The 19,612-nt window shown below is 41.4% G+C and overlaps 1 protein-coding gene across 2 annotated transcripts in view; it reads left to right on the top strand.

Annotated features, from left to right (window-relative positions):
* The window catches only part of LOC120955571 (muscle calcium channel subunit alpha-1-like), a 109,621-nt gene that overhangs the window by 2,328 nt on the left and 87,681 nt on the right, over positions 1-19,612 (top strand). For both annotated transcript variants that reach the window (XM_049610047.1, XM_049610049.1), the window contains 2 exons: positions 7,592-7,837; positions 17,696-17,802. In XM_049610047.1, coding sequence (XP_049466004.1) covers positions 7,592-7,837; positions 17,696-17,802 — 353 coding nt within the window. The remainder of the gene's footprint in view (positions 1-7,591; positions 7,838-17,695; positions 17,803-19,612) is intronic.

Here is a 19,612-nt window from a genome sequence, read left to right as displayed (position 1 = left end):
GTTGAGTGTTGTATCCTTCGTTTCTGTAAAAAAAAACTTAAAAGTGTTTTACAATTATCTTTTTGGCCTGATCAATGAGCTAGATCAAGACCGATGCCTACGCGCAGGCTTTTCCACTGAAACGATGGGAAGAATAAATTAACATCACACTCACGACCTTTCAGCTTGAGTTTAAGATTGCAAGCGTTTATTAACAATGAAAAATGTAGTATGTTCTATTTTGATTCTTAGGTTAACCCGTTTTTCCGGGGTACACCTTTATCTTATTTTTGCCTGGATCGCTTGTCTCCTTCCTTTTCCGCGAGGACCGAGGATGTAAATGTTCGCCCGTTATTGTTTTACCCTGTTCTAATTGTTGTGTGGGCGTGGGTTGATTATGTTATTTGCCGTGGATGGGCCGCTCGCGTATCTAAACTATTATTTTATTGCACCGAGTTGTGCGTATGCAGATCGCGTTATGCTTAATTCGTATGGCGAACCTCGAAAAGGATATTATTTATTTCGGATAGCGATAGTGATTCCTAAGTATGATGTTTGACTAGACTGAACTGTTGATTATTCTGCGCCATCCCGTTGCAAAGTTTGTTCAGCTGAATTCGTTATAGAAATCTGAACTTATTTATGTTACGCATGTTTGTATAGCATTTCCTGTCTATGTTTTATTATTTTGGATAAAGATGGCTTGCGAAGTATGTTGATTCTACGAAATATTGTCTTATCTTTCTTTTCGTTTCTTTCTACCTGCAATTAATAACTGTCCGTTAAGCTTTAAAATGTTATCGTCGTGACGATTACTCGTAAAGAAAAATTTATCTAAATGAAATTTATTCATATATTCATATTCATATTTATTTGTCTACCTTTTGGTTACACAAATGCTTAAATAATACTTATTACCTATGTTCCTAACCTAACAAAAATTAACACGAATTATCAAAAATTTGAGAAAAAAAATTTTTTTAGAAAATTAGAATCTAAAATTTAAAAATTAAAAATTAAAAATTAAAAATTAAAAATTAAAAATTAAAAATTAAAAATTAAAAATTAAGGCAGCACGGGATTATGGAGGGTTCTGATGCGGGATCGGAAAGAGGATAAGGGAAGGTTGAAATCAAACATAGAATATACACAGTTAAATCGACGAATTGCACGAAGAAGGGGGTCATTACGGCCCACTGCAGTTCGGCGGGAAGGGATCACTAGGGGAGGGCGGTTTCGAAGAACACGGTTAGGGGCGTAGAAAGGGATAGAAGAAAGAAAGGAAGGAGAATCAATATTACCAAGGAGTAATGCGGCAATAAAGGTGGATTGGGCATGGGAACGGCGGTTTTCCAATAGTTCCAGGCCAAGCTGCCGACACCTGTCCTCGTAAGGAGGTATGGGGGAGGACAATCTACCCAGGATTTTACATATAGCAAACCTGGTGAACGATCGCTGCACCCGCTCGATACGTTCCACGTGGGTTCGAGCTGTAGGGGACCAGACTACTGAGCAGTACTCCAAAATCGATCTGACCAGAGAGCAGAACAGAGTCTTCAGGCACATTGGGTCGGAGAAATCGCACGCAATTTTCTTTAGGAGACCCAATGTTTTCCGCGCCTGATTGACAACTGAGTCAATGTGGTGGCTGAAGGTGTCAAGCAAGACACCGAGGTCTTTTACGACACAAACACGATTGACTTGTACAGAATTTAGGACGTACGAGTAAGTGATTGGAGACTGCGAACGACTAAACGAAATGACGTTACACTTATCAGGACATAATGTGAGGGAATTACTAGAACACCAAGACGAAAAACGATCAAGAATATTTTGTAGGGAAATGCAATCTCTAGGAGACGAAACTGGGAGAAAGATTTTGAGGTCGTCTGCGTAGCAGAGGAAACACTCAGGAGGAAGGATGGTACGGACATCATTAATAAAAATTATGAACAGCAAAGGACTTAGGACACTACCTTGCGGTACGCCTGCACTACATGAAAAGGGAGTCGAAAACATATCATTAAATTTAACACTGTAGGAACGATCACATAGAAAAGAACGTAACCAAGATACAAAATGATTATTGACGTCAAATTGTGAAATTTTATTTAGAAGTAAGGAATGAGGAATACGATCAAATGCAGATTTGAAGTCAGTATAAATAGTATCAACTTGTTTAACTGACTCTAACTGGGATGATACGAAAGAGGTGAAGGAATATAATATTATAAAATTAAAAGAGTCGCGTTTCTAACAATTTCTTTGATCAAAAATACACCTTCATCTTTACGGCCACCTACCCGGGTAGGTGATACATTTTATAAGGGGATTTGTATTTTTATTGGTGAAAAATATCTTATTTCACTTTTTTTTGTATTTTTAATCACAATGCTTCTTTTTATGTTAAAAAATATGGTATGGCTTTGAGTTATGTACATTCAAAGCATAGTATATAGTTCAACTGATACTAATAGACCACCGTATCGTCCCGACTATCGGGGCAATTATTTCATTCTATATGACTTTAGAAGAATATTTGGAACTAAAAAACTATTGGAATAAGTTCTGTAAATATAATTACACGCGTTGCTATACATATCATTACAAATTGAACGGCTAAACCTAAGCCAAATTATTTATTACCTAGTTGGGTGGGTGGTCATATAAGTAAGGTGTAAAAATACATATATTTTATTTTTTTTATTTTGATTTTTTACAACTGTTCCAAAACATGTTTCACTAAACATCCCGTTAAATATTGCGAGGATTGCGAGTAGTATCATCTGCTCGACATCTGATGGTATTTTATATAATTTTTGTTTTAGAAACTAAAACAACCACAAACGGGTGGAATTTTTTGTCATGCATTTATTGTAGAAACGCGCCAAAAATTAGTCGTTTTCTCCCGCTAATTGGTTCAAAAGCCCCCAATGTTGCCCTACAGCTCCTTTTTATCCATGTCCTGATCAGTTTGGTTCGTATTGGTTCGGGTTTTCTGGCTATCTTCGGATGCCTCTTGTTTATGACAGGTCGTTGGGCATTTTCGTAGCAAACAGTCCCAATACTTTGTTTTTTATTCATTGATTTTTTTTCGGTGCTGTTCGTTAAACAACAGCAAAAAAAGATAACATTACCAATTTTTGGGAATTTTTGCAAAATAAAATGTCAAAATTCAGGTGTTTAGTATGCTACAAACCGCACTGTTATATCTGCAATCGAGGTGCTATAATCATAACTGCTAAAACTAGGGGCGAAAAAACTGCCTATCCGTCAAACATTGCGAGGGTTGCGAGTTGTATCATCTGCTAGAAATCTTATGGTATTTTAAATAATCATCTTTTTTTATTCATTTAATTGTTTTTGCGGTGTTATTTGTCGAAAAGATCACTACTCCTATTTTTGCGGAATTTTACCAAATAAAATGTCAAAATACAGGTGTATAGCATCCCCCCATGCAATTCACAGCGATTTGCGAGGGCGCGCGAGGGCTCGCACGGCATACAAGTTCACAGCCCCAGCGCCCTCGCATTAAAGAGCTTGCGAGCCATGGTAGTTTTTTCACCCCTAGTTTTTGCAGTTATAATTATAGCACCCTAAGAGCAGGTATAACAGTGCAAATTGTAGCATACTAAGCACCTGAATTTTGTCATTTTATTTTAAAAAATCCACAAAAATTTAAACAGCGATCTTTTCGACAAATACTACCGCAAAAAATCCATGAATAAAAATCAAAGATTATTTAAAATACCATAAGAATTCGAGCAGCACCTCGTAATGTTTGACGGGTAGGCTCCCTGCCATACAATTGACAGCGATTTGCGAGGGCGCGCGAGGGCTCGCACGCCATACAAGTTGACAGCCCCAGAACCCTCGCATTGAAGAGCTTGCGAGCCTAGGCAGTTTTTACGCCCCTAATCTTAGCAGTTATAACACTATATTATATATATATATATATATATATATATATATATATATATATATATATATATATATATATGTATATATATATATATATATATATATATATATATATATATATATATATATATATATATATATATATATATATATATATATATATATATATATATATATATATATATATATATATATATATGTATATATATATATATATATATATATATATATATATATATATATATATATATTTTTTTTTTTTTTTTTTTTATAATAGTATGACTGCTAAAACTAGCGGCGAAAAAACTGCCTAGGCTCGCAAGCTCTTCAATGCGAGGGCTCTGGGGCTGTGGACTTGTATGGCGTGCGAGCTCTCGCGCGCCCTCGCAAATCACTGATAATCTTGTCCAGGAAGCCTTAGTCAGGAGTTGCTTGTATTATATCAGTCCCAGCCAGCACGGGTATGTTCTCAAGCGATCATTGTCGACCTATCTCTCAATTCGTGTCTAATTGCCTAACCGCAATGGATGACAAATCACAGATCGATGCAATCACAGTCGTATCATTTCAGCATTTAACCGGATTAACCATGACTTACTCCTTGCGAACTGAGCCGGCTTGGCTTTCATAACAATCTAGTCATATGGTTAAAATCATATTTAAACCAATGATCATACTGTGTTCAAATCAATAAGTGCTTGTCGAACGTGTTTGGCAGTACGTCCGGTGCACCGCAGGAAAGTAACATTGGCCCAGTATTGTCCGTTCTATTTATTAATGATGTTGTATTTGCGCATGCAAATCAATATTTGCGCATGTGACCTCGCTATCCTTGTGTGTCACGTCGTAAAAAGGACCCTATTAAGCGAGTTTATAATCTTGACTCTTGTGTAATCTCACTTAAAATATAAACTAAGGACCTCGGTACTATTCTTGACTCGTCACTCTCGTTCCATCAACAGTATTTTTATGACATCGACAATGCATATCGGCAGCTTGGTTTTATTCATCGTCTGACATCCTATTTTAATGACCCTTTCTGTTTAAAACAACTGTTCGTCGCCTTAGTCCGGTCCATACTCGAGTTCAATGTTGTGACATGGTCTCCGCATACTCCGTAGGCTAGTAAAATGTTGGATAATTTCAGATTGATCTGCGATTTGGAGCATGTTAATGCTTTCATGTTTGTTTGCACATATCGCTCCGCTTGGATGTTCGTAGCCTGCAGGGGGATAAAGTGCACCCATCTTATGCACCACGCCATTCACCATATTGATAAATTATTGGAATAGCGTAGAAGTTAATTGTACGCCATGGTCGCTTCCCGTCAAACATTGCGAGGTTTGCGAATGATTTCATCTGCTCGAAATCTTATGGTATTTTAAATAATCTTTGATTTATAATCAAATAATTTTTGCCGAAGTATTTGTCGAAAAGATTACTATTTAAATTTTTGTGAATTTTTTAAAATAAAATGACGAAATTCAGGTGTTAAGTATGCACTGTTATATAATTTGCACTGTTATACCTGCTCTTAGGGTGCTATAATTATAACTGCAAAAACTAGGGGTGAAAAAACTACCAAGGCTCGCAAGCTCTTTAATGCGAGGGCGCTGGGGCTGTGAACTTGTATGCCATGCGAGCCCTCGCGCGCCCTCGCAAATCGCTGTGAATTGCATGGCGGGAAAGGTAACAGCAAATGCACACAAACACTACTCTACTACAGCCTGCGATATCAAACGGTTACAATCGTGTACACGTCTTGACAAACGGTCAACGATACGTATATCTAGTACGAACTCAAACACATACCGAGAAAAGATTAATCACTTTCGACAACGCAGTGACGCAGTCGACCGAGATACTTCACCCATATTTGGGTGTTCGGGGGGTGTTCGGGAAAACCCTCGGACTCATCGACAACGAGTCCGGATCACTCCGGATCACTCCGGATAACTCCGGATCACTCCGGATCACTCCGGATTACTCCGGATCACTCCGGACTACTCCGGATCATTCCGGATCACTCCGGATCACTCCGGATCCGGAATGATTGTCCATTATCGTTTAGACAATTCTTGATGAGTTCATTGACTTTCAAGTCGTACATCTAATATGTACGAAAACTGATCCGGACTGATCCGGAGTGATCCGGAGAAATCCGGAGTGATCCGGAGTAATCCGGAGTGATCCGGAGTAATCCGGAGTGATCCGGAGTAATCCGGAGTGATCCGGAGTAATCCGGAGTGATCCGGAGTAATCCGGAGTGATCCGGAGTAATCCGGAGTGATCCGGAGTAATCCGGAGTGATCCGGAGTAATCCGGAGTGATCCGGAGTAATCCGGAGTGATCCGGAGTAATCCGGACTGATCTGGACTGATCCGGAGTCGAATCTAGTTATGATCCGGAGCCGGAGTCATATTTTGCGCACCGGAGTCGGAGTTGATCAATGACTCCGCTCCGGATTACCCATCACTACTTGCCACGGTCGGAGTTGCTTTTATCTATACTCAAAAGATGTTATGGAATATGTTTTTTTCGCAATTAAAGGTTATTGATTTTAGGTGAAATTTATACATTGTATAAATTCGCTATGCTTTGCTTTTAGTATTTTTCGAAAGTTCTGGAATGTTTCAACTGTTCTAGCAAAAGAACGGGTGCGTTCGTCGATTTTTGGCAACGCTGCACCTTTAGCGATAAGTTGCTATGCGTTCTCTGTTAGTCTACTTTGATGCATTAACGCTTGAGTTGCGGTTAATTTCGATTAGTGCATCTCTTTTGTTTTTTTCTATGAACGGTATGGTCTGGGAATGTTGCTATGGTGTGGATTGATTTGATGATGTGTTATAATGAATGTGTTGTAATAATGTGGTTTGGCTTTCCGAAGTTTATTACAATGTGTTTATAGCTGATAGTGTGTATTATAATAAGTTATGTATAGTAGATATGCTACACTACAACGTAGCACTAACCCAACCAACTAGTGATCGGAAGCGATATTGGCTCCTCGATAAGTTCTGAATTTTAACAGACTACGTTCCATGAGCCCAGGCATTCTAAGAGTAGTCCTGGGGCATAGCGTAAGGTCGGTATCGTTGAGTACATTCAAAAATTTCTTGAGCGTTATGTAGTCAGTTAGTGCATGGAACTGGGAGGTTGGCCCCACGCTCACGTGACGATTTTGTTTAGCGTCGGGTTACTCCCCTGACGTTCAGACCCCCAGTTTTCTGAGATGCTCACCCTCTTCCTGGTTAGCCACATGCCACCATCCGCTCGAGGGGTTGGAGCTAGTCCGTGTACCAAGCAAAAATAGTAGCAGCTTTCAAATATTAATATTAAAAACATATTTAGGCGGAAGCTTGTATCCACTGTGCACTAATAGACAACACTGATGGTTTATAACGAAAAAGCTTTAGCGCTCGTATGAGTATAAATACACTAACGAATAGTAAATCATGTATTTAAACATCATCATCGTAATATCGTGCAAGTAATTGTTTACTCTACTAAATGATTTAGTTAAACCCTCTTGGTTTTGTGATGTTGTGTTCTTTTTTCTGTATTAAATTGTGTTATCATGATTTCTTTGGATACATGCGTTAAGTTATGCAGAAATAATTCTCGTTTTTTAAATCGTATGTTACAAGTAAAGATTCTAATTTTAAATCTCTTAATTATCCTTCTCTTACAGGCCTTTCGAATATCTAATTCTTCTAACGATTTTTGCTAACTGCGTTGCTTTAGCAACATACACACCTTTCCCAAACGGTGATTCAAATTCAACAAATGCCATGTTGGAAAAAGTGGAACATATCTTTCTAATAATATTTACTCTTGAGTGTGTGATGAAATTGATTGCTTATGGATTCATCATGCACCCTGGAGCATATCTTCGAAGTCGGTGGAATATGTTGGATTTTACGATTGTTCTAATCGGGTAAGTAAGACAAACAAAGATTAGTGAATATCAAGAGACTTAATTCAATTTAAAGAAACATATTTAAACAAAATCTTATTTATTCATTAAGCTGTTTGTTCAAACAGCGAAGCACAGCTTCGTAAACTTCGAGGAAAAGCAATTTATCGCACATATTACGTTCAAGATTGCGAAGGTTTTGAGTTATGTCCAAATGGCCAAAGAGTTCCGCTGCGCAAAGCGACGGAAGAAATCATGCCGTTCGGAGAATTTTATCATGCCATCTTTTTCCCTCCAACAGCAAATTTGTCGAGCAGATCGTCGAGCTACCCGTCCCGTCCCCGCCTCGTACCCCTCGCCTGAGCGCGCTGTCGAAGGTTTGGATGTGTGGGTGCGTCAGACGGCCAATCGCTGTCAGCCATCGTCCGTGCTTTTTCCCTCCATAGCGCTATCTCTTTCTCGCGTGTGGTCAATGCTCGCGAGCTGTTGTGGCGCTTAAAAAATCCATTCACAAAAATTACGGCGATGAAGTTTCATTTTCACAAATCAAACCAAAAAAGCGCAATGAGTTCAAACGCTGCAATGTAAAATTGACTAAGGAATCGCTAACTCACGCTGGAGGGTTTGCTGTGCAACGCGCAGAACCCTAATTCGCATTAACACGTTCATCCCGGCGCTGTTTTTCATCAACTTTCCGTTCCGCCATAGACGGAAAGACGAATTGAGGCCCCTGTAAATTGTAACTGATGACCGGGAGGAGGGGGGTAGTGGCACACAGCTGTTGGGAGATTGAACAGTACACCTAAATGGGGCCTCTACGATCATCGGTCTCAAGCCCTAAAATTGTTGCCGGCGTGGGGAGGAGAGGAGAGGGGTGCAGATGGTTCTCCAGCCACGGGGCCCCAACGACCATCTTTCCGGGGGCCCTTGTCGCTAATATTCTGTCCACTTGTAGACATACGGCATACTACAGACTATCGATCTTCGGCGACCGCCTAGTCCGCCTACCGTTAGATCCACCGCTGGTTCATGACGGTGTTTTTTTTACAGTGGAGGTGCATCCTTCCCCCTGCCTGCAGCGTATGCATCGGGCAGGAGACAGTGTGGCAGTATGCAAGTTGCACGCTGGATAGGAGCGGTCTCGCAGCACCGCTATCATTCCGCACATCTTAACAGCATGCCCGTCGTGGGTTCTAACCGCGCATGAACCGTCCGCCGTAGCAAGAGCTGACTATCCGGCTACGTGGTACTCAAGTCCTGAAAAGGCCTCAGTGTTGTCTCTCTGGTAGCGAGATCGAAAATGCACCGACTTTGTAGCCGCAGCGGATAAAAATGTACGCATCAGAATCAAATAGTTTTGGGGTTTCCACAGGCACGCACACACGCACGCACAAACACGCACGCACACATGCATGAACGCCCGCACGCCAGCACGCATGCACTAACGCACGCACGCACACACGCACGCACGCACACATGCACGCACGCGAGCACGCACCCACGAAAGCGCGCACGCAAGCACGCACCCCCACCAACCCCCCACCCCCCTGCATGATCGATGACGGCTACCTTATCGGTAGATAGGCTGCTTTACGGCCAAGCTACACGTACCGGACGACATCGGACGATGCCATAAATCCGTTAATGCCAACTGTCAAATCCCATACAAAATCGGCCCGCTGTGATCCGACACGGCCCGGCCCGACGCGAATCTCTTGTCTGCGGTCCTACGTTTTATGGCATCGTCCGATGTCGTCCGGTACGTGTAGCTTGGCCGATAGAGTGAACGGTCACTTCCCTCGCGCTGTGTGTGTGTGTGTCGCGACCCGAAAACTCGAGACAGATTTCAACCCCCCGACATGCAATTGACAGTGATTTGCGAGGGCGCGCGAAGGCTTGCACGCCATACAAGTTCACCGCCCCAGAGCCCTCGCATTAAAGAGCTTGCGAGCCTTGATAGTTTTTTCACCCCTCCCGCCATGCAATTGACAGCGATTTGCGAGGGCGCGCGAGGGCTCGCACGCCATACAAGTTCACCGCCCCAGAGCCCTCGCATTGAAGAGCTTGCGAGACTAGGCAGTTTTTTCGCCGCTAGTTTTAGCAGTTATAATTATAGCACCCCACAATTATAGAGAGCAGGTATAACATTGCAAATTAAAGCTTACTAAACACCTAATTTTTTGAGATTTTATTGTGAAACAATCCACAAAAATTTAAATAGTGATCTTTTCGACAAATCACACAGCAAAGCAATAATAAATGAATTAAAAATCAATATTTTAAAATATTTTTAAAATATCTTAAGATTTCGAGCAGATGATACCACTTGCAACCCTCGCAATGTTTGACGGGACATTAAAAACAAATATTGCCGCTATACATTGTGCTACATGATGCTTAGAAGGTCGTTGAAGCATCAAACATGTTCAAATTAAAAAAATATTATATTAGTGTTAGACGTTCTCCTACGCTTGTTTTAAATAGGCTTCTTCACCCTCGATTGTCACGGGCATCGAATGGTCTCATCAAAAAAAAAAAAATATTGCCGCTATACATTGTGCTACATGATGCTTAGAAGGTCGTTGAAGCATCAAACATGTTCAAATTAAAAAAAATATTAGATTAGTGTTAGACGTTCTCGTACGCTTGCTTTAAATAGGCTTCTTCACCCTCAATTGGCAGGGGCATCGAATGGTCTCATCAGCAGCGGCACGAAATAAAATAAACCATCAATACACCGGTAACACTTTGAATCCCAATCCAGCTTCTCCCACAGCATCTCAAGGTCACATACAAATTAATAAATGCTAACACCCACCAATAACAATACACAACCGCAATGCACATATATGAATCAACGCATACACCGCAATAACCCACTCAGCTGGCGGCGGAAGGCACGGGCAGAAGCTCAAATAAGGCAAGGCAGGGTGAGGGAGGGAGTAGAAGCGGACGAAAAAATGGGCGTCAACATTTTTGAATTTTTTTACCGTTTTTTTTGCTCCGCCGCCATAATTAGTTCGTGCATTTCGCCAACAGATGGAGCTAAACCGGCGCAGGCCTGCGCAGGAATCGCTGAAGTCCCGCGCGGGAGACCAGCCAAAATTTGCGCTGGCCAGCGCAGGCTTTGGTACCCCGCTGCGCAAATACGAGCAGTTTCCTACGCAGGAAATGTACCAAAGCCTGCGCTGGCCAGCGCAGATTTTGGCTGGTCTCCCGCGCGGGACTTCAGCGATTCCTGCGCAGGCCTGCGCCGGTTTGGCGCCCTCTGTAGGCGGAATGGACGAACTATTTTTGGCGGCGGAACAAAAAAAACGGTAAAAAAATTCAAAAATATTGGCGCCCATTTTTTCGTCCGCTTCTTCTCCCTCCTTCACCCTGCCTTGCCTTACTTGCGCTTCTGCTCGTGCTTTCCGCCGCCAGCTGAGTGGGTTATTGCGGTGTATGCGTTGATTCATATATGTGCATTGCGGTTGTGTATTGTTATTGGTGGCTGTTAGCATTTATTAATTTGTGTGTGACCTTGAGATGCTGTGGGAGAAGCTGGATTGGGATTCAAAGTGTTACCGGTGTATGGATGGTTTATTTTATTTCGTGCCTGATGAGACCATTCGATGCCCGTGACAATCGAGGGTGAAGAAGCCTATTTAAAACAAGCGTAGGAGAACGTCTAGCACTAATATAATATATTTTTTTAATTTGAACATGTTTGATGCTTCAACGACCTTCTAAGCATCATGTAGCACAATGTATAGCGGCAATATTTTTTTTAATGTGTTGAAATCTGTCTCGAGTTTTCGGGTCGCGACACACACAGCGCGGGGAAAGTGACCGTTCACTCTATCATGCTGCGATCCCCCGCCCGGCGCTAGAGATGAGGATGCGCTACAAGATAGCTAAAGCAGCCTATCTACCGATAAGGTAGCCGTCATCGATCATGCAGGGGGGCGGGGCGGGTTTGTTGGGGGATGCGTGCTTGCGTGCGCGTCTTCAGGGGTGCGTGCTTGCGTGCGTGCATGTGTGCGTGCGTGCGTGTGTGCGTGCGTGCGTGCGTTAGTGCATGCGTGCTGGCGTGCGGGCGTTCATGCATGTGTGCGTGCGTGTTTGTGCGTGCGTGTGTGCGTGCCTGTGGAAACCCCAAAACTATTTGATTCTGATGCGTACATTTTCATCCGCTGCGGCTACAAAGTCGGTGCATTTTCGATCTCGCTACCAGAGAGACAACACAACCATTTTATTGGAACCACCATCTTTGCGACCGGCTCTGCTGTTGGGGGTATCAAAAAGACACACGATCGAAGCAAACGTGCGTGTGATATGCAGCACATTTCTTTCTAATTAAGCTAGCGGACGCAAGTGGAAACAAAACTTGAATTGAATTCATACAAAAGAGGATTTTTTGACAGGTCGGGTGGGGCTTTTGCTCAATCAAGCTTTCTGGAGGCTTGACGAATAAACAAAACTGTCTTAAAATCTGCATTCAGAAGCAGAAGCGATAAAAATCAGTCTTCCAAATTCATACACCTTGGGATAAGCCCACCTGTATATTATACCTACTTGGATAGCTGCTCGAAAACTGCTGTAGAATGCAAACAGCTGACAGGCTGAAATTTTAGCCTAAGAACTTAAAACGGAAAGGGCCCCAATGCCAGAAAAGTTCAATCAGAAGGTACAATGTAGACCCTTGCAACGTTTAGCGGGCATCAAATTACAGATTTCCTTTTAAAAAGTAAATGAACATCATGTGGTAGAAGTACAAAAATAAGTATAGACGAATGAAAAAGTATGGGTGATGTTTTCAGTAAAGTAGAGATTAATTTTTCAGTAAAGTTTTCAGTAAAGTAGAGATTAACTTAAAAAGTAAATGAACATCATGTGGTAGAAGCACAAAAATAAGTGTAGGAGTATGGAAAAGTATGGGTGATGTTTTCAGTAAAGTAGAGATTAACTTATTAGAATAGCTTAGTCCATCGCTCGTAGCCCTCGAAATGTTCATCGAGTGCAATCATTACTTTGCTTATTTAAATAATATAGTTCAATTTGGGCCGGTCTGGTGGTACAGTCGTCAACTCGTACGACGTAACAACATGCCCGTCATGGGTTCAAGGCCCGAATAGACCGTGCCCCCATACGTAGGACTGACTATTCTGCTATGGCAGCGGTCGGCAAAGTCCGGCCCGCGCCACAACATTCAATCCGGCCCGCGAAAGGATTTGACTGATTTTGACAGATGGGAAGAAACGATTCTTACACAAATTACTGAAGATCTTTTAATATATCATACTAAACCATCGTACTTTTCCAACTTTTGATTAAAGTACTATGGAATGACGGATCGTTCAGTATGTTCGAGCTCGAGGTCAATATCCACGTCACTTTTGCATGATAATGTAAAAAACTTTAAAACTTTAAAGTGCAGTTTGTCGCTTGTGCTTTGTGACTTGTCGGAGCTGGTTTTAATTAAACTCTACAAGTTTCAATGGACCATGGTTTGTGGTTCGATTTGCACCGCCACGTTACTTGTGTTTGTGTGTGTGTGTGTGTGTGTGTGTGTGTGTGTGTGTGTGTGTGTGTGTGTGTGTGTATGTGTGTATGTGTGTATGTGTGTGTAGTAGAAAGAGAGTGTGCTTTTTAATGTGTATTTGCAAGTGCGCGGGTTTGTGTCTGAAGAAACGTAGCTTGACATGATGTCATATTGCGTTGAAAGTATTCTGATAATGTGTGTTATCATGTGAAACAGCGTGCGTTCACACTTGGATAAACGCTATAGTTAGCATCGACAGCAGCGCTTGTACCTCGGACGAAACCGCAGGTGTGCTGTTTGATGAATGTAAATGCGACAGCGATGCGAAATGGAAACGCGCACAATAGCAATGAACTCGGCATTCCCTCACAGGTGTTTCGCCAGTACACGCCATTGAAAGGCCTGCGTGCATCTTTGCGTTGAACCTCGTGTGTGCATGGGAAACTTTGTGCGTGCATTGAGCAGGCGCGCAGTTGTTCTTTTCAATGGGCGTTTTGTTTCATGAGCGCGGCAGTATTTTGTTCTCGACTTGAATGGGTAGACGCCCACTCGCTTACTCATTGATAGTTTTTATCCATACGCTTTTTTCGCTGCTCTACAACGATGTAATTCATCACGTATACAAGCAGAACGCAGGCAGAGCACGTGTCCATGTTTTTAACCAGCGCGTTCTTGACGGTCCAAGCAAGCAATGGGCCTGATCGCGAACGATAGTCGATAAAATTTATCCGATCGGTTAATTTGCTCGAATCCACCAGTGGAAGTTGTTTTCCACCGGTGGATAATTTTCTCCACTGGTGGATAACTCTTTCCGATTCGAGTAGCCATTGGTTTTGCCTCTTTTGTTTACACACTTTTGTTTACATTTAGAGGTGTTGTTTTGCGGAATGAATAAAATAGTAAATTTGGCTTATTTACGAACCATCTAGTGAAGATTCCACACCAGAAGTGGCCTTAGACAGTACTGACTGTAGGCCTATTCAAACAATCCGGGTAAAGTGTAAAACGGGTTGTTGGCTGAACAAGTCTAGTTGAAACAAAATCGTATGAACTGGAGGACGAGGTTTGAATCCTTTCTGAACTTGTCGCCTTCGCTGACCCTTGTCCTGTGCCATGTACCATGTGCGTCCATCAACTCCAGCCACCGCGAACGTTGGATCCGTGAACGTCCGTATTTTACGCTCTCGTGCTAAAATATATTAAAACAACGCGGTACAATTATTCCGTGCAATAAGGAGTGTCCGAAAACGCTCACGGTCTCTTGCCCTCGCCAGTCCATTATCCTGGCCTTAATGGTTGAAGTCTCCAAGTCATCTGGCCACTTAACATTAAACCTACTACGCCCCCTCCGCAATGGCGGATTTAACGGTAAGCGGACTGAGTGGCCGCGGGAGGTCCCGTGGATATCAAGTCCAGCATATATGGTGTGTACAGTAGTCTCATCCCGGGCCTCCGTGAACGATAGAGGCTCCACAGACGAAGGGACTCAAAGACTACAAGGGGCCCATATATGAGGGATCCCAACCAACATCCCCCACTTCCCAAAAAAAAAAAAAATTAAAGTGTATTTGTTTCAAAACCAAGTGATGAAATCCACTCCCCACCACCTTCCGCACAACACCTGGGTCGTTCGTTTCCATGCGTTTAACATGGCCTGTCCACTGAAACCTGGCGAGCTTGATACGACAATGAGTGTGCTTCCACACATACGATGATGATTTCGTCAGATTTGATAAAAATAAAATAACTACGTTAAAATTGTAATCTATGTGATTCAGTATAAATGCTTTTCAAGTGTACATATTCATTTAAATGGATGAACAAAAAAAGTTCATTGGGTGACGCGTTTGTCACGAGGCGTGAAACTTAGCGATGTGTGAGTCAATCTGAGCATTCTCGGGCTGTATCCATCCATAAGTAACCCCGAGTTTTTGGGGATAGTCCAGACGGTACAAGTAAGCACAACACCTACGATAGGTACAAGGCAACGCAAACGATTCTGACCGGAACTCGCCGCTCCAACGGATATGAGTTGCTTACACTTTCTTGTACCAAGTGATCCTACTGGTCTTCTCAATCTCGTTGTATGTACGTGTCGGAACCGATTCTAACATGCCATAAAGCCATAACAAAACTTAATAAACCATAACATAAGGTTGGATAAAAGAGAAGGATTAGCAGAAAAGGTTTTTTTGGTTTCTTATTTCTTAGCTTGAACTATAAAAACTAGATACCTATTATAAACCTAAATTTATGTGTTTTGATTGTTTATAAAAAACAGGTAAATTTATATTTTCTAAAAAAGAATATTTTAGCTAATTCGAGTGATAAAACATCTGAAGTAACTCAAACAGCGATAAAACATCCTTTTTTGCAAGCTGTTAAACATGGTTTTTAATATTATTTAGTTTTCCACTGTTATATCAACTGGGGTGGAGCAGTAGATATGGCTAACCGACTGAAATGGTTTTTTTTATATGAAGTTTTCAACTGCATATTCCACTACTCGACTTTTTAACCACTTTGCTATGGCGGCAAACACCATTCCACTCCACTGCCAAACCGATCGGTTAGCGAAGATTCTGATTGAGAAAACGCAATTGGATAACATTGGAATTTTGCTAACCGATCGACTAAATTATCCACTCCGTTATCGACTTTCGTTCGCGATGAGGCCCAATGGGTCGTGGTAAACATTGTACCGATTATCAGCGCCATATCATAAAGCGAATGGCGGCTGCTGGCATTAAGCGCAAAACGATCGAGTTCGTGATAGAACGATCGCGCACTTTTGTAGCAAACGCGCTTCGGACAACCGAAACGCGCAAGTCACCCAGACGTCCTACACACACACAAACACAAACCAATACAAACCACACATAAACCTGTCCCAACGAGTGCATGGTGCGTTGAAAAAACCAATGCCCTATCATTTTGTCCGATACTGTACCTTGTAATGACTGTGACTAAAATATGCCATTTTCGACTGGCTGTAGAAAAAAACTAAGAAAGATAATTTCTTTACTTTTACATCTGTTGAAAGGAAATTATTTCAGATTACTTGTACAAATAAGTTAAAGACTTTGCGAATTGCCTTTCGTCAGTTATTAGGAATTTTCACCATGATGGACGAAGACATGCATGATTTAAGTTTTACCTTTGATTTTCATCAATTCCTCCTTAATTTTCGCTACAAAATTGTTAGAGTACAGGTTTTGCATCACGTTGGTGCAGAAAAAATCGATGGGACACAGGTGACGGATGTTGGACCACTTTGCGGACTACGGTATTATATCGAAATTCTGTCGAAATTCACCTGAAATGATTGCATTGAGTTTGCGCGTAATTGTTTTCCACTGCGAAGCCAGTGGATGCGATTTCTGATTCCTGATCTGTTTATTCATGTTTCCCAGGTATTATATTACTGTTGGGTGGGTTGCATCGATATCCCGGTCCAGCTAACGCAGTAATGTAGCCACTTATAACTCTGTCTTCATTTCAGCTTCTTTTGAAATCTCAAACATGAACCTGGGCATTCTTTCGATGATTTGATTGTTGCCTAATAGTGCCAAGATGTTGGCGACCAAAATGCCAAAACGGGTATAAACGACGTCCACAAACTTCCGCACGGAGTCCATTTTGGACGCTACGGGGTGCCATTCTTTGATCGTGCACGCTTTTGATTCACTTTTTTGGCCATCATGGTTTGAGTTCGACTGATAGAGGCGTCAAATTTTGTCTGCTACTGAAAGTGTAATTAACGTTTTGTTAGTGCAGGTTAAGATAAACCCATGAAAAAATCGACAATTGTTGTCCATTTTTCAATGCAATCGTTATGTGATATTAACATTATTTTAACACCATAATGAGACTATCGAAATGAAGGTCGCATAAAAAATTTATTATTTATATTTTTGTATTAAAAAAGAAATAAGTATTTTGAATCATACTTGGATGACACAATTAAAGGAAAACAGTAATAATACCAATCGCATTGCTTGATATTATAAACCAATTATTTTGTTTCTAAAATTATATAATGTAATAATTGAACCACAATAACACAAAAATCGCATTCTCCTGGCCCGCGGCTTTAGATCATTTACTAAATGTGGCCCTTTGCCTCAAAAGTTTGCCGACCACTGTGCTATGGTAACAGTAAGTCATAGAAAGCCAAGCTCACTTCACTAGTTAATACTGGCATGCCTTGACCGACAGCGGTTGTTGTGCCATATAAGAAGAAGAAGAAGTTCAATTTGCCATTAGTTATTTTATTCTGTTAACTAATGTAATAATAAGGCCGTTTATCTAATGATAATACAACAATTTCCATAATTTTCTCTTTCAAATTTCAGAATGATCAGCACCACATTATCCAGTATAATGAAGGATGGTTTCGATGTGAAAGCGCTGAGAGCGTTCCGTGTGTTGCGTCCATTACGATTAGTTTCTGGAGTGCCTAGTAAGTTGCAAATTTTAAAATGATGTATTAAAAATCATAATTCTTTCTTCATTTTCATTTCATGCAGTAGTACAATTTACAGGCAAAATTTTGGATTTACAGGCAAAATTTGTTCTAGCGAGTGCCGCTAATTAAGTCGGTAGTCAATTCACTTTAGGCAGTTCTGACTCCATTAAAAAAACATCCGAAAAAAGTAGCAATCTCTGCTTCGCATCAGGATGTGCTGAATAGTTCTCTGAATAGTAAACGACTGTAAAATCGAATATGCATAGAAAAAAAAGAAAGCTTTAAAGCTTCACAGGTTTGCTCTATTGATTGCGTTTTATAACTGATCATTATTGATGATATTGCTGTCCTTTTCTTGCCTTTTTGCCTAGCTTTATCTTAGCTTGGCCTATATACCCTTTTAACTTTCCGAGCAAAAATCTATGATAATCGATAATGTATACATTTGACTCCAAACATCGTTTATACGATATAAAAATATAAGATTAGGAAATTGGTGAATATTTTTAAATGTGTATTCAATAATTATCAGTAAGAACAAAAAATTACTTCGATTTCTTCTGGCAGCTTTTAACTGTAAAAATCAAAATCATCGTATCTGCGAATCGTCGTAACGCGAGGAGGTCGTTATTCGGGGGACGCCTTTACTAAAAACCTCACAATATTTAGCGGAATGGATTTCCCACTGCGCAAAATCGAGCAGAATCCTGCAGGGGAAAGGGCAAAATTTGCACAGGTTTTGCGCAGATTTTGGCCAGATTCTTACGCTAGACTTCAGTAAAATCTGCGCTGGAACGAGTATATTAAGGCGCCATCTGTTGGGGAAATGGGCATATTATTTCAGGCGGAGCAAATAACAGGAAAAAAATAAAAAATAAAGCATGCATTTCTTTCTCTTCCCCTCCCCTTCCTTCATCACTGCCTTGTCTCACTTGCGCTTAAACACGTGCCTTCTGTCATCAGCTGATTGAGTGTTGTGTTTACGTTTTTTTTTTCATTTTTTTTATAGAAACTCTACGCCGATTGACATCATTCGCCTCTTTTTATAATTCAATTAATTCTACACTAAAAGTCTAACATTCTTCTTTGAAAGCCATTAGTGGCTTGCAAATACCTTATACTGGATAGTCTCGAATTACTTAAACCTATTTTCTGTTGAATTTATTAAAAAGGTGTATATTACAAATGTAGTTTTGGTTAGAGTTGTTTTGCAGGTGATGCGTTCCGCAGTATATACATGACATCCCGTTAAAATGAGACGAACGGTGATATCAACGCTACAGAAACTGTATAGCGGTGGGTTGGATTTTTGCAATAAAAAGGTGTGGATGAGCTGGGTGTGTCCTATCCGAAGTCGTGACAGGATTCTCTGGTCTTTCCATGGTGGTATTGTGATCTTGATGTTTCTCAGGAAAGAGCGACCGCTGATAACCCAATAACCATTCCCGCTATTGGCGATGATGGTTTTGCTAATGCGAATGAAATCACAGCGTGGAAGAGTGTTATGGCAGCAGGCCTGCGTCCTGCGTTGGCTAGGCGGTCTGCTATTTCATTTCCCTGGATACCTGTGTAACCAGGAATCCAGCAGAATGTGACTTGGAGTGAATTCGGTATACTGCAGAGTTGTTGGATGCTCGGGTCGCGGGTGGTTCCACATTCAAGTGCTTGAAGAACACTTGCACTTAGTGTTGGGTTAAGTAGCTCTTTTGCAAGAGCGGAGCGCACCGCTCTCGCTCTCTAAAGTGTGCGGTACGCTTGAGGTAGCTCCGCACAGAGCGCTGCACACAGGAGCGATTATGCGATG

The sequence above is a fragment of the Anopheles coluzzii genome, chromosome 3, assembly GCF_943734685.1.
Source record: "Anopheles coluzzii chromosome 3, AcolN3, whole genome shotgun sequence".
NCBI classification, from domain to species: Eukaryota; Metazoa; Arthropoda; class Insecta; order Diptera; family Culicidae; genus Anopheles; species Anopheles coluzzii.
This window is presented reverse-complemented; position numbering and strand designations above follow the sequence as displayed.